The sequence below is a fragment of the Typopeltis vanoorti genome, chromosome 5, assembly GCF_054136105.1.
Source record: "Typopeltis vanoorti isolate ZY-2024b chromosome 5, IOZ_Tvanoo_1.0, whole genome shotgun sequence".
Taxonomy (NCBI): domain Eukaryota; kingdom Metazoa; phylum Arthropoda; class Arachnida; order Uropygi; family Thelyphonidae; genus Typopeltis; species Typopeltis vanoorti.
The window spans coordinates 129,666,723-129,683,321 of NC_143553.1; the positions used below are offsets into that span (position 1 = coordinate 129,666,723).

The 16,599-nt window shown below is 33.6% G+C and overlaps 1 protein-coding gene across 3 annotated transcripts in view; it reads left to right on the plus strand.

Annotated features, from left to right (window-relative positions):
- Window positions 1-16,599, plus strand: part of LOC150106811 (nucleoprotein TPR-like) — an 826,699-nt gene that overhangs the window by 510,682 nt on the left and 299,418 nt on the right. For all 3 annotated transcript variants that reach the window (XM_090393327.1, XM_090393328.1, XM_090393329.1), the window contains exons 33-35: window positions 3,749-3,974; window positions 9,363-9,587; window positions 13,333-13,447. In XM_090393327.1, the coding sequence (XP_090249453.1) occupies window positions 3,749-3,974; window positions 9,363-9,587; window positions 13,333-13,447 (566 nt within the window). The remainder of the gene's footprint in view (window positions 1-3,748; window positions 3,975-9,362; window positions 9,588-13,332; window positions 13,448-16,599) is intronic.

The window sequence follows — 16,599 nt, forward strand, 5'->3', positions numbered from 1 at the left end:
GTTCATAAATTGGCCAAATGGCAATTTTTATATAAGCTTTGAAGCACCCTATGGTCGCATTCAGTGAGAGTTGTGGTCCACTGTAGGTAGCAATTGCAGTGGACTCTTTGCACTTTGCAATTCCATCTTAGTATGGTATCACTGATTGTTGATCTGGGATGGCTTAATCCTGTCACAATGCTTCTTTCAAACTCCATCAGTTCTCTTCTCACGGCCATTTTACCCTGACACAGTTGCACACTTGGGAGCATCATAATTCTCCAATATATACCAGTTACAAACACATGCCTTGTTACATCGCACTATACACATTGCCCATGGGGGGGGGGGGTATGTTAACTTCTTTCTAAGCAGTTTATATCTCAGCCTGGATAACACACTTGCAAACTGATTGCAATAATTAATCTTTCTCTTTATATCCCCTTCATAGCAATTTTTTTTTTTTATTAAAAAAATCTTATTTAATGATGCTACTCATCCATTTAATACCCACCTGATTTTCTGCCCTGACCCTTGGTGCACAGTCCAGTACTACCTCCCTTAAATAATCCTAACCTAACAATTTTTTTCTTGCATTTCTTACATCATTCCTTGGCAATTTCTTATGTGGTACTGCTTTAGACTGCCTCCTCCTCGTATGAGTTTTCATAATCTTCAACCTTTAGTTGCCCATGTAGTCCTGAATTGAATGTTTCATGTGATTATCCACCTCCCAGGTTAAGAATTCATTATCATACTACCTGATTGGAGATAGTGATTATGAAGAAATTATCCAGTGCTCTAACCAGATTCTCTATTGTTAATCCCCAAGTAATTTTTGTCACTTGTTCTCATAGGCAGTTATTCTTTGGTAGTTGCATAAATTCCTTTTTCTTCCTCTCTCTGTGTTCCCTTTGTCCCCATAATTGAATTCTTCTGTGATGATCACTTGACCTGTGCTCATTGAACTAATTTGCCAGTGCATCATCCACATCTCATTTTATTCCCTGGCCTATAGCAGCATCCTGATGGCTTATCTCCAAACTCATACCAAACAGTTTCTAATGTACCCCCCCCCCCACCTTTCTGCTAAATTTCTATATTTACTGGTTTCATTTCTTCTGCTATCACTAACAATTTCCCCTTTCTCACTCTTGTTCTCTATCCTCCCAAAAAATGCAGTATCCTTACATTTAACCCCTATGACAGTATCTTCCTTTTTCAGCAAAGTCTCACTGATGCCTATAATTTTTAGCCAATTCAAACTATCAGACTTCTTACCAATCACACCTTAGCAAAAGCATACAAGCTTTACTCTCTCACTCTTCTATTTCACTTAATTCAGTAATTTTTTCATGCTCTCTCACATTCAGTTGCTTCACCTTTTAAATTACGTTTCTGCCAAAATTATTAACTCTCATTTTCCCTTTTTTGAAAACTCATTGCATCACTAATATTTTTCATACTTGCACCAAGGAAGCATGATTTTGTCTTGCACTCATCAAACACTCTTCCTATTCTTACTTTCTGTGATTGTTAATGCTCTCTTTACTATGCTTTCTCACATCTCCTTTCTTAGTCTTTTCTACTGTACCACTTGCCACAGACTTTTCCAAACTCTTGTTTACACTTTGTTCTCAGAAAGTTCTCCACATATACCTGCTACTTCACTTTTTTAAAGCCATATCACCATTCTCCTCATGTTTCACCACTTCCCTTCATGTTAACTTTCTTTTGACTTGCATTTTGTCATTCATACTGTAAATATTTTATAATGATTATTTATTAAAATCCTACTGAATGTGCCATTGTAAAATCTTAGTTGTGATTTATTTATTAAACTGTACCTTTGTAAAATTCTTATATTTCCTTATATTATCATTCCATTGATGAAGCCAGTTTAAAAAAAATAAAAGAATATGTTTAGTTCACTAAGCTTCTCTATCTTAAATTTTGTTCCCCCCCTTTCTTCCTGCCCTTGTCTTATGATCCTACTACACATAAAGCAGACTCTAATTTTAGCTATTGCCAGCTATACGATTGCTGTATATTCAATTTCTCATGCTCTTTAGCCTGACAAATTTATTTGATTTATTACTACGCCAGTCAGACCAAATAATAGAAAGTGAGGAATCAAAAGAAGTAGAATTAAAGGCAATATCTAACAGATTTTTTCTTAACCATATAGCAAGTCGTGACATCTGATTAACACATGCAGATCCATAATTTTTTTAAGATAGTGCATCGGCAATGATCAGATCAAGTTGTTGTTCAAACAAAGCATTTTATTCTAACAAAAAAAGCGAGATTACAAACTAGACAAATAGTGGGGGATAATTGTTTCTCCAAGCATAGTTAACTCCAGAAAACATTACACAATTAAAACATACACATTCTGTGTTCATGCAACCCTAACACACTACCTAGTATTATACAATACTAGGTAGTGTAGTATGTATTGTACGATACATACTAGACAAATAGTGGGGAATAACTGTTTCTCCCAGCATAGCTAACTTCAGAAATTTACCTTGTACAAATACAACATATTCATTTATGCCACTCTGCCACTTGCTTAACATATTTATATACAATTTTTACATAGCTACAATCCAGGAAACATCGATATGATATGTCTACTCAGAGTTCTTTTCTTTATAAACAGTCCTTTACCACAAACAAAATTTCCATGTGGACATTTTGAATCTTTGCCTTGATCTGGATACTTCTTTCTTTAACTTGGACGTTTCTGACTCTGTATACCGTTGCAGTTGCTTTGGCCTGAGCAGCCAAGCACTATCCTTCCTTCCTTCTACAATTGGTGGCTGCCTATAGATTACACTAGTAGGTATGTGGAGAACTTCTGATTTTAATTCTGATGTTTATTTTATCCATAGGACATATTGGCGGACTTGCCTCGGAAACTTCAGGGAGATTCACGGTCGATGAACCTCCAACAATAAACCATCAGGGCACAAGGTAGGAACTATCAAACCTTCAGCCACGATCTCCTAGTCATCGCCTTGTCTCTTCTCTTCCCATATACTCAAAAAAAGACCAAAAGCTGGCCTGCTCTGATGTCCCCCCCCTTTCAGCCCCCTAAATATCCTCCTTGTTCTTTGTTCTTAGTCCGAAGTGTCCGTAATTACCCTCTGCCGTGATGACGTCACTCGGGTTCTCTCCTCTCTCTTGCTGAAAGTCTTTGTTTCGGATGCTTAATTTGTATTTTATATTTCTTGCTGACTCGCTATATTAGTAAGGTATAATCCCTTTCCTCTATTTATAAACACTATAGTTACAAGGTTATATCGAATAATTTGCACAAGTATTTAACTTACATTCAAAGAAAAATTAATGCATCATATTTTTTGTATTATTTTGATTTGACACTCTTGTAAAATCGAGCTCAACAAGTTAACTAAATTAACTTATCATGCGAGATTTTACAATACTTCATTCGCCTTCACTTATTTCTTTGATCTTTACATGATTCCCATTTTCACACTCTCTCCCTTTTTGATGCACACACCTCTTATGAACTCACTTTCATAGTTGAATACATTTGCACACAAACTGCATGTGAAGTCCCTTGTATTAAATTCCCTGAACAAAAACATATTACCCTCTGTCACCATTGTTCATTTTGTGGCACTAGCATTAATAATCAAACAAGCAGTGTGCACTAAATTAAAATTAAACTATAACAAAAATTACACAATATTGTTAATTCATCAAAATTAAATCGTCTTTTTTTTTTTTTTTCCCCCAGCAAAGAGAATGAAGATCTTCGTAAACAAATGGTATCTTTAACAGAAGAAATACAGAAGAACCAGACTGAGTTGTCTCACTTGAAATCAACCATAACTACTCTTCATAAAGAGTTTGAAGGAGCAAAAAATGATATCGAGGCACGTAAGCTTGAGATTGTCAAAACCAAAAAGGACTTAGAAACTGTAACTACTGAATCTACTGAACGCCAAAAGACTATACTTCAGGTATTTTTATAGCTGATTATTTTTCTGTTTTTCCTGAATTCTGTATTGTTTATTTTAATATTATCTTTGATTGACTGTATTAGTAAAGTTTAATCAGTGATTTTGGCAATATCATAATGAATAATATGGAATTCATCAATCTGAATAGAAAATTTTCTTTTAGTTGCTTTTTAGTGTTACTGACATCTCATCAGTTTGTCTTCATATTGAATTATTTATAATATTAGAAGGATTTTGATGCAGCCCTGTCAAAATCATAATCTCTAATGCAGCTTGTACAGTTTCAGAAATTCTATGAGCACTACTAATATATGCAATGATTTCTGCAATTTTATTAGACACAATTGTTCCATCATTATTTGTTTGTGTCCTTCTTAAAATCAATTAATCACTAAATTAAAATTAAGCTATAACAAAAATTACACAATATTGGTAATTCATCAAAATTAAATCTCGTCTTCTTACACTTTGTTTCAGACCATTTATAAGGATTGAAACAATACATCTTGAATTAGAAAATTTCATTATGATTCAATCAGCAAATAATCAGTGATTTTGGCAATATTATAATGAATAATATGGTGTTAATTATAATGCAATATTATAATGAATAATGTTATGTTACTCAAAATTCTGTTTTAAATGATTTAATTCAGTTGGTAAACATACTGAATATATTTTTTTAAAATATTCAGTATGTTTATCAACTTTATCCAGATGTTTCCTTTTGAAGTGATCTAAAGTGTGGTTTCTTAGCATCATTTCAAAAATAATATTACATATATGACACGTAGGCTGTCTTGAGTCAATAGGATGATTATAGGTTAAATAACCACAAAGAATTAAATCATAAAATATAGCTTTTTATTTAACTCTCATAGTCCATGTCATTCACGAAGCACTGCAATCAAAAATAACCAACTTCTACAATGAAACAATAAATGAATATTAATTGTTGCTTAGAAAGCACAAGCAACAGACTGAAATATTGTCATCCCATCCATGCCACAACAAGCCACATCCATCACACCGCCAAGGTCAGAGCTGTTGGAAATGCACAATCAGCAAGGATTGCAGACACATTACTTCTAAAATCACTTAGGCATTAATGCATATCAAGAGAAAAAATGGTTGAATTAAATCACCCATTATCTTCCTTTTATTACTCGCTCTTCTAATATACCGATATGTTAAAAAAAAGTTGTTTCAGAGGGAAAAGGAAGCCCAGTGAAAGAAATTAACCAATAAGGAATAAGATGTTGTTGGGTAGGTGATGGCAAATTGAAAGAAGAGGGTTGTTTGTAAAATATTTAGAAACTGACTGCACTGGAGCATCCATTGATGGTACTACCTCCATGGTTGAAAGACAAAGGTTTTATCATCATCATCATCATCATCAAATTCCTGCCATGTACCCTCAAGGGGTGTACAGGATATGACAGTACTACATGAAAAAATTAAATCATTACTAACTTCCTATCTACAATTTTCCTCCAAATCAGTCTGTTACTTGTCAAGACTCCAACATTATCAGATCTTATATTTCTATCGTCTAAGGCACTTTGTACCGTATCAATCCACCTATATCTTGGTCTTCCTCTGGGTCGTTTTCCTGCCAACCTGGCAGAGAACACTTGTTTTGCTAATCTTTCCTCTCCCATTCTATTTAAGTGACCATACCATCTGAGATTAGCTCTGCTAATGCATTCCTGGATGCTGACAATGTCAAGGTCTTTCCTAATATCCTCATTTTTAATATGATATTGCCATTGATGCCATCTGTTCACGCCTCTAATCTTTCTCAGGACTCTCATATCTGCGGTCTCTAGTCTTTGGTCAAGTGTTTTACTTCTGACCCACCTCTCAGATCCATAAGTTAAAATTGGTTTGAACACAGTCTTGTATACAGCTAATTTAGTGTTCCGACTAATTTCTTTCTTATTCCATATGAATTTATTCAATTGACTTCCCACGATACCAGCTTTGCTGATTCTGTTGTCTATTTCTATATTTAGTTTACCATCTTCAGTAAAAATTGTGCCTAAGTAGCTGAAATGTTTTACTTGTTCCACAGGTTCTCCATTCACAACACAGTTGACATTTTCAATGATTCTGCCTATTTTCATTGTCTTTGTCTTTTTATTGCTGACCTTCATACCATATCTATTACAACAGCTATTCAATTTAGTCAGAGAATCTTGCAGACTTGTAGCGGATTTATTTAGAAGTATAACATCATCCGCATAGAGCAAAGAGCTGACATTAACATCTCCAATTTTGATATCAGGTTTAATACCACATTCCTTCATAATGTGATCCATATAGATAATGAATAACAGAGGGGATAATGTACATCCTTGTCTCACACCAGATTTAACATTAAACCATCTTCCTGTACTTCCTTCAATTCTAATTGCTGACTCAGAACTCAAATAAAGACTAAGTATTGCTTGATATAATGCCCCATTGACACCATATAACTGCAGCGTATTGAATAGCTTCTCTCTTGGCACCTTGTCATATGCCTTTTCCAAATCGACAAAACTTAAATACAGATCTTTGTTATATTCCCATGCTTTCTCGACTATTTGTCGTAAAGTGAAGATCTGATCCTGACAGCCTCTATTTGGCCTGAATCCAGCTTGTTCTTCACCAAGCTTTTCTTCCACAATTCTTCTCAACCGTTTCTCAAGTATACTTGCATAGATCTTGCCAGGAACACTCAGTAGGGAAATACTTCTGTAATTCTCACATTCAGTTTTATTTCCCTTTTTATATATGGGTACTATGAGAGCTCTACTCCAATCATCGGGAATTCGTCCCTCTGTCCAGGCTTTCTGAACTATGCAGTGCAGCCACTGTAAGACTCTTATACCACCATACTTCAGCATTTCTGGTCGAATATCATCTACTCCTGCTGCCTTTCCTCATTTCAAGCCTTTGATGGCTTTTTCTACTTCAAGTATGGATATGTATTCCTGACTGCATGCCTGGTCAGTGTTTTTTATCACTGTGCTGTCATCACTGCTTGTTTCATTTAGCAGTTTTTCAAAGTAATTACTCCATACTTCAACGATATCTTTTTCTCCTGTTTTCATTTCACCTTTATCATCTCTAATTCCTTTTACAGCACTCTTTTCTCCATTCCTAAGCTTCTTCAACAACCTCCAGAATATTTTGCCACCTTCTTGATATTTATTTGCTATATTCTTGCCAAAGTCCTCCCATGACTTTTGTTTAGCTAGTTTTACACACTGTTTAGCTTTCTTACATTTGTCTCTGTATTCTGTAAGAGTAAAAGCTGACTTATTTGCCAGGAACTTTTGATATGCTTTCTTCTTTTCCTTCACTGCCTCTTTAACTTCCTGTGTCCACCAGGGAGTTCTGATTTTTTTGTCTTTGCACACAACCTCACCACATGCCTCTCTGGCAGAATCAATCAATGTTTCCTTCAGAGTTTGCCACTGAATCTCCAAGGTTTGATTCCTGTTCTCAAACTCTTTCATTTTCTTTTCAATAATATTTCTGTATTTTAGTCTACAGTTTACATCTGAGAGCTGCTCAACTTTTATTCGCTTTAAAACTTTCTTACATGTTATTCTTTTCAATATGAAATTCAATTTTATCCTGCTCAAGACTAAATAGTGATCACTTCCAATTTCAAATCCTCTGTACACTCTGGTGTCCTGCACCAGGGAGAAAACATCACTATCAACAATAACATAGTCAATGAGACTTTTCTTATTCCTAGCCTCTTCTCTCCATGTGAATTTGTGCACATTTTTATGTTGGAACATGGTGTTAGTAATAACCAGTCCATGTCCTGAGCAGAAATCCAACAGATATTTGCCAATATTATTAGCTTTGTTCTTTTCTCCAAAATTTCCCAAAATATTTTTGTATGTCTCACAATCATTTCCTACTCTACTATTTAGATCCCCAACAAGGACCAACTTTTCCTTTTTCATTGTGTCAGTTGCTTTTTCTAAAGCCTCAAAAAATTCCTCCACTTCTACCTTAGTAGAACCTTCTGTGGGACCATAGGCACAAATAAGTCTCATTGTCCAGTTCCCCATTCTCATATTTGCCCACATTACTCTACTTGAGACTGACTGCCATTCAAGAAGATTAGCCTCGTATTTTGTGTTGAATACTATGGCTACTCCTTCTTTCCCTTGATTGTTATTGCCTGAATATAACATTTTGTATTTATTGCTCAGAAAGATCTCACCAGTTTTGGTCTTTTTTGTTTCAGTCACCCCTATTATGTCGATCTGGTACTTATCTAATTCCTCAGCTAGCTCCATTTCTTTGCCATTCAGGCTTCTTACGTTGATAGTACCGATCTTTAACTCTGGTGATGTTGAGTTGGGGTTTGTTTTCAGATTTGTTCCAGTAGCTGACTTTTCGCTGTTCGCCCTGGTTCCCTGGCGAAAACAACGGGGATCTTGTTTAACCGGGCGACGCCCCAGCCGGCATGAAATTTTGTCATGTTGTACCATCATTTTTTATTTTGGTTTAACCAATAAGAATACAATTTGGTCGGCTAAATCCCAAATTGCCAGCCCATCCTCGTTCGTTCAGTATCAAAGTAGATACCCAACAGGGTGCACCTCGAGAAGGTGAGGATTGGACATTAGGTCAGAAGCCCTGGTCGGTTCTCCGCATTCCTTTAAAGGCTATGTGGAGGTCTCCTCTCAGTTATACAGCTTTGACCCTTAAGCACCCCTTAGGTTTTATAGCCTGTCTAAATGCAGTATGTCCCAACGTTCTTCCTATACTCCATTGTGCATCAGCATCGTCTGGTTGCAAAAAATACTACTCCAGTTCTATACATATTAAAACCATCAATAAGATACAGTTACAAAGCAAAATGATCACCCCTTCAGAAAATGTTGTGTTGATAATGAAGATCAGTGTGTGAGGCTTCCTTTACATAGTGTCTAACAAGAATTGTAAACCTTTTTGATACGATATTTTTTTTTTTTTTTTTTTTTTTTTTTAGAATGTGAAGGGGGACACATCTTTAGCAAAGTAGATCAGCAAACACAAAAACAACATATGCTATATTGTTTGGGTTTTTCGAAAGCTTAAAGAAGTATCACTTCAACTTCACACTTTATAATTGTATAGCCTAGAGATATGCAATATGTCTTGAAAAAAATGGTGAATTCTTAAATAATGGGCTTGATATTAATATACACTCTATAATATATAAACTATTAATGAAAGATTTGTTAATAATGAAAAAAAAATTTCCACGTTTTGCAAAATAATGTTAAATCGGATGCTGTCGGTGTGGAAATTTTAGATTACACAATTTTTAATTTAAAGTAAATATGTAATACAAATTCTGATAGCAATTATTCATCACTTCTATGTTTTTAGGTTAAAAAAATTGCCAGAAAATATAAGACTCAGTATGATGAACTTAAAATACGAAATGATGAACTTTTAACAAAACAACTTGATGTACCAGCTGAATCTAGTATAATGCAGTCTGCAAACCAAGATGAAAATTGGCAAGTGCAGAAAAGTGAATTAGAACAGAAACTTAAAGAAGCACAAGAGAAAATTAAGTCTTTGAGTGAGGAGATAGAAAAAATGAAGGAGGTTAGTATCATTGAACAAAATAGAATTCAAAAATAGTATAGTTACAGATGCTATTATTTTTAAGAGATATTTGTTGACTTAAAAAAAATTGTAATACTTCGGTTTTATATATATATATATATATATGCCTTGATATTATTAATATTCAAATATCACTAAAGATTTTTTACATTTGATGCAAGTAACATAATTTATAACTAATGTCTCTTGCTTGTTATATTTAATGAAATACACAAAAAGATTTACTTATTTCATCTAAGTGTATTTACTTTTTTTACAAGATATAGAAAATATATTAGTTGTTGTGTGTGTTATATTAGCATCCACATATACCATATTTGGTGCCACTTTACCAACAAGAAAAAAGTAACTAGTTCATACTCTCTTGCTTTAGAATTATGGGTAGCACATTGGTTATAAACCAATTTACTTTTAATTGGTTATTAATTGGTTATAAACCAATAAACCAGCCTTTATTTTTTAATTGAAATTCCACATTCCACTTATGAAGGCTGATAAACCAATGTGCTTTCCGTAATTCTAAAGTAAGAGAGTATGAACTAGTTACTTTTTTCTTGTTGGTGAAGTGGCACTAAATATGGTGTATGTGGATGCTAATATAACAAACAGAATGAATAATATATTTTTTTATATCTTGTGACAAAAATAAATCTATAGCTGTGGGGGGATGGAAGAGATAGAAGATGAAAAGAACTAAGTTATCATTATTTTGCTGGCACAAACCATGTATAATGTATTCAGAGAGAAAAACACTTTTTATCGACTTGTTTCATATTTCATACCTCTATTGTGTACATGCTAAGGTGAAATTACAAAATTAGAAAATATGTTTGTATTATTAATATTATTATTTATTGTCTAAAATCTGTAGGGAGTTGAGGATTTATTGAGAGATGCCATACATCACCCACACCAGTTGGCATACCTCCTCTTAAACTCACCACTTCAACATGCAAACTGTTCAACTCACTTACTGGTCTGTGACAGAAAAATCTAGCTCTTACCCTTTTCCTAACCACACATAAACATAACTTCATGAATATATCCCTTGTTCTCCCTCCTCATAATGAAAAATTTCATCAGACAGTATTCTATGACACATTCAGAAATCTATAATAGACTTTTATCATGTCACCTCCCTCTTCTCTTTCTTCTGTTTACCAATGTCTGCAGTCAACATACTCTAAATCTCTCCTCATAATGTATATTCCACAATCCTGATATCATTATGCAATTCTTCTTTGCACACTTTCCACTACTTGTGAGCCCAGGAGACCAAATCTGCACATGCTAGTGTGTTTGGATTCATATCAAGGCCTTGTAAAACAGCAAAATGATGTTCTTATCCTCATATGTCAGTGTTAATTTTTTCATCATCACAATTATCCTATCATGTGTGTTTCATTTTTGCAACATGATCTTCGAACTTCAGTTTCCTGTCTATCCCTAGCCTCAATCTCTTGTACCATAATTCTAGCAATATAATAATATTGGAAATTTCATCATGCCAAAATGCATAACTTTGCGTGTGGACAGACTTATGTGTTCGTCGAACATGTTGTTTATTATTTTAACGGTATAATAGAACACAGAAACTAAGTAAATAATTAATTTATTAACTTGATGCTGATATTTCGCTGGTATTATAACCAGCATCTTCAGAGCACAAAAACACTGTTTGTCACAATTCGAGACTAAAACAACATGGTGTACATTAACAAAATTGTAGCAGCAACACAAAGACTAGAGTCCTGATTTTGGCGCCCTCTATCTGAAAAAAAATTATGGGTAGCACATTGGTTATAAACCAATTTACTTTTAATTGGTTATTAATTGGTTATAAACCAATAAACCAGCCTATAATACCAGCGAAATATCAGCATCAAGTTAATAAATTAATTATTTACTTAGTTTCTGTGTTCTATTATACCGTTAAAATAATAAACAGCATAACTTTGCACTTACATTGAATTGACAGTCATTATAATTTATCTGTAAATTTCAGCCTATTCAAATCATTCTGTACATGAGTCTTGTACATCAGTAGCATCCCTGATTGCCCTGCCTATCTCTTCATCATCTGGACATAATTGAACAACAGTAGTTCAAGGACTGGATTCCTGAGGTACTCTCCTTGTCACCTTAAATCTGGTTCCAATATCCCATATTCTACAGTTTAGCGAGAGCTTTCATGTGGTATTCTATCAAATGAATTAGCAAAATCAAACAGTATCAAGTACATATGAGGTGTGGCTATTAAATAACAAGACTGATTGCAAAAATGTGGTTTATTATCACAATCGTACAACTTAATTGTTATCCCCCCCCCTTCAACATACTCCCCTCCTCTATGTATACACCGTTGCATACAAATTTTCCATTGTAGGAAGCAGTGCTGTAAGTCATCAGGTGTTATTTGCTTCAGTTGTACTGCTGTTTTCTCCTTTACCTCATCTGCTGACTGAAAATGGGTGCCCTTCAATGTGGATTTCAACTTTGGAAGAAGGTAAAAATCTCTCTCTCCCAAAAGTTTGGGAGACTCTTATTTTATGCAACCATCAATGAAATCATTATCTTTAAAGAATTATTTTATAAGTTTTTAGTAATTAATCTTCTGGCACGCAGCAACAATTTATTTGGTGTTCCACTGACTGTTCTGTACTTTGTATTCCATTCCATTTAACTGTTTGTTCTACAATGAGGATGTACTGTTACTTTCAGTATGAAATATTTGTACCTTTATTTAATTTTAAGTTATTACTGTGGTCTATACGTGCTCTATTATTAAGTGTTTGGAGCAGCTTTTTTTTTTCCCTCTTGGCATCTTTTCCTATGCCTGTTATCTACAAAATTTAATGCAGATCTTTATGATATTCCCACTTTATCTCAATCATTTCTTTTAAAATTAAAACCTGATCTTGACAACACCAGTTTGATTGATCTTTTCTGTTTCTCTTCCACAATTAGTTTCCTTAGCCTCTTCTCAAATGTGCTTGCAGTATTTATCATCTACTTTAATCTGTCTTTTATTTTGTTGATCTTACACAGTGTATAAACTTTCTTTTATTTTTTTCTGTATTCTCTCATTTGCACATGCTGATTTACTTGCTAGGAACTTTCAATGTGCTATTTTCTATTCCACGATTGCATTTTGAAATTCCTGAAAACTAGTCTGCCACTAGTGTAAAAATCTGTTGGGAACATTTGGAAAAATGCGTAAGCTCTTTTCTTCAACTGACACCATAAAAATGGTATGTACCAGCTGGATTTTTGTTCAGGACATAGACATAGTCACCCCTGTCCTCATGTTCCAAACTAGAGATATGCACAAATTCATATGGAGAGAGGACACATGAAATAGGAAAAGTTTCATGGACTATGTTATTATTGATAGCGACATCTTCACACTGAATTGGGACAAAGGAGTATATATGGGATTTGAGATCTGCTCAGAAGTAAATGGTGAAAGAGATCATTTATTTCTGAGGAGGATTAAAATGAATGTCATGATGAAACAAAAAATATCTAAGGAAGTTTTTAAAATAAAACAGTGCTTTTAAAATAGAATTGAAGACTCAGATGTACAACTATTATATTTGTTTTTCCAAGTTTTGATTGTTGTTTTAAAAAATTAATTTGAAACAATAATCAAATCTTGGAAATATTTAATGAAGTTTGGGTCAAAGCAATGGTTGATTTCTCTTCTGATTTATTTGCTTGACAGACTGTTGATAAAGTAACAAAGGATGAAGAAATTGCAAGGACACAAGCTACAGAAAAAGAAGAACGTACTCGAAAAATGATGGTCCAAGTGAAACAAAAGCTTTCTCATCTTAGTAGTAAGTCTGGAAGAATTCTTCATTGTTTGTTTGTTTCATAATAAATAATGAGTGATATAGATGTATGTAGTATATATATTTTTCATGCTAGAATTCATAGTAGTCTAATAAATCTTTTTTTTAGCAAAGTTAGAAAGAAAAATTTTAATTTTCAAGGTCTTATTACATTTCCCACATTTTGAAGTGAGTAATAAGCATACATTTTCTTCATATATACACATATACGAAGTCTCTTCATAAATAAAAGATACCACCTGAAAATTATACAAGTATATGCCCCAACTATGGACCATCCAGATGAAGAGACAGAAGATTTCTATGAAACATTAGAATCCACATTAAATAATTCTAAAAAATTCTACATAATTATAATGTGTGACTTTAATGCCAAAATTGGAAGCAGAGATGGCCATCTGAACTCCATCGGTAAATTTGGATTTGGACAGAGGAATTAAAGAGGAGAAAGACTTATTGAATTTGCAGAAGAAAATGATCTCTTTATTATGAACAGCTTTTTCAAGAACCAAATCAACCAAAAATGGACTTGGAGATGCCCAAATGGAAAACTTACAATGAAATAGACTTCATCCTCTCCAACAGAAGATATGTAATAAATAATACAGAAGTGCTTGATAAATTTAACACAGGAAGTGACCACAGACTAGTAAGGGCAAAAGTATGGATCAACAAAAAATGGGAACGAAATAAGCTCATAAGAAAAAAGTCCAATTTAGTGAATCTACAAAACCTCTACCACAATAAAAGCTATTATAGAGAATCACTCAAAAATGAACTAAAAAAGTTAAACACAGCTACTACCGTTGATGATGCTAATGAAATATTAACAAAATCTATCTTGAATTGTGCCCTAGAAATAGGAGGTGTAAAAAGGCACCAAGGAGAGGAAAAACTAAGACAGGAAACCTTAGATCTGATGAAGAAAAGAAGAGATATGAAAAGAGATTTTGTATGACACCAATAAAATAGAATATGCAGAAATTTGAAAATCTATACGTAAAAGGATGAAACATGAACTTAGATCGTATAATACTAGGAAAATTAAAGAAACAATAGAAAACAATAGTAATATGAAGGTCCTAAGACGAACATTATCAGTTGGAACAAAGAAAATAGTTGCTCTAAGAGGAAACAATGATGAACTTATAAAAAACAGAGATGCAATAATGAAAAGAATTCGGGAATTTTATACTGAACTCTATGAAGACAAAGACCGGGACATCCAAGAATCATCTATGGATAACTCAAGTGAGGAAAAACATGATGCCCCTGAGATCTTACATGGTGAAGTGGAAATGGCACTGCAGGAAATGAAGAATGGAAAGGCCCCAGGAGAAGATGGGATTATGGTAGACTTCTTAAAACTGGGATGAAGCCCTGTCATCAAACAGCTGACTAAACTCTTAATAAATGCCTAAAACAGAGAAAAATTCCGAAAAATTGGAACAATTCACTTCTAATATTAATTTTTAAAAAGGGCATTAAGGAAGAAATTACAAACTATAAGCTTACTCCGCACCATATATAAAGTTTTCACAAAAATTATAAATAATAGAATAAAATCGAAACTAGAGGGAATGCAATCTTGTGAACAAGCTGGATTTAGAAAGAATTACAATACTTTGGACCATATTCTCACATTAAGACAGCTCATTGAAAAATCAATTGAATACAATAAACCCTTATGTCTGGCCTATATAGACTATGAAAAAGCATTTGATTCAGTTAAAACATCTGCAACACTAAAAGCACTTGAAACCCAGGGAACTGAGAAACCATATATTGCAGTGATGGCAAACCTTTTTACCCAGGTGTGTCAAAGATCTTTTTTTTTTTAAATATTGACATTGTTGATGTGCCACTTACATACATGCATTATAAATTTAACTACATAATCATAGATGGTGACTTATAGATATCATATTAGGCTATTTATTTAATAGGATTGATATAAAATCTATGAATTCATATTATACAATTAATTTAATAAAGTGAAATTACAAACTAACATTACATTTAAAGACTTTTCTGTTGCTGAGTACTGGTAGAAAGTTGCTTTATAGAAGGGCTATAGTGTGTACATTTTAATGCTACACAGGCAGTGCTCAAATCATTGCTCAATCTATTTCTCCCTTTCGATTTGATATTATTTAAGGCAGAAAATAGAGTTTCACAAGAGTATGTAGAAGAGAAAATTGATGGAAGAGCTTTAGCAAAGATTTTAAGAGCATGAAAGTTTTCGGGAAGGCTATTCCACACGCTTAGAATTTCAGTCTTTACACACAGTATCATGCAGACATTCCTTCTCAAGTTTTTCTAATTCATTTTTAAGAGCAATAAACTTTCTTTTCCAGATAGGATTACACTGGAAGTCGGCTAGTTGCATTTCTAGATCTTTTAAATCCAACCACTCAAAGCCATCTAATTTATGATCCATGAATTCTGTTTCATCAGGATACTTTATGAATTGGATTGTTTGTTCCAACATTCAAAATTGCTCAAATCTAGAAGAAAACTGCTCAGTTACTGACTAGAACTTCGATAGATTGGTTGATATGTTATTCACAATTTTTGGGACTGGTTTCGTTAAAAAAAAATTTCACTCTTGAGAAATACTTAAAAGTGTTACTTTTTAAATCACGTTGAAAAATTTTGAGTTTATTCTCAAAGCTCTTGCTCATGCCAAACATAACATCGACAGATTTTCCGAAACCTTGCAGTTGTATTATATTGATAATATATTTTTCCAAGTCAGAAAAAAAAAAAAATTAGCTAACGCCTTTTTATTCCCGTATTCGAGGAGTAGACGAGGCCATTTAGCCCTATCTAACTTTTGGAGACTGAGTGGGCAGTTCAATCTCCACTGGCACCAATCAGAGATAGATGGTGCCAGTGGAGATTGGCACCATATATCCCTAACCCTAACACAATATATGTAAACTTAAAACGCTCGTTATTTATAGGCTAGTTACAAAATAAAATAGAAATAAGCTAACTACAAAATAAAATAGAAATATGCTAACTACAGTATAAAATAGAAATATGCTAACTACAGTATAAAATAGAAATAGGATAGCTATAAAATATAATTCATTCAATGAACCGAAACCTACCTTCGCCTTAACTGAGAGCGA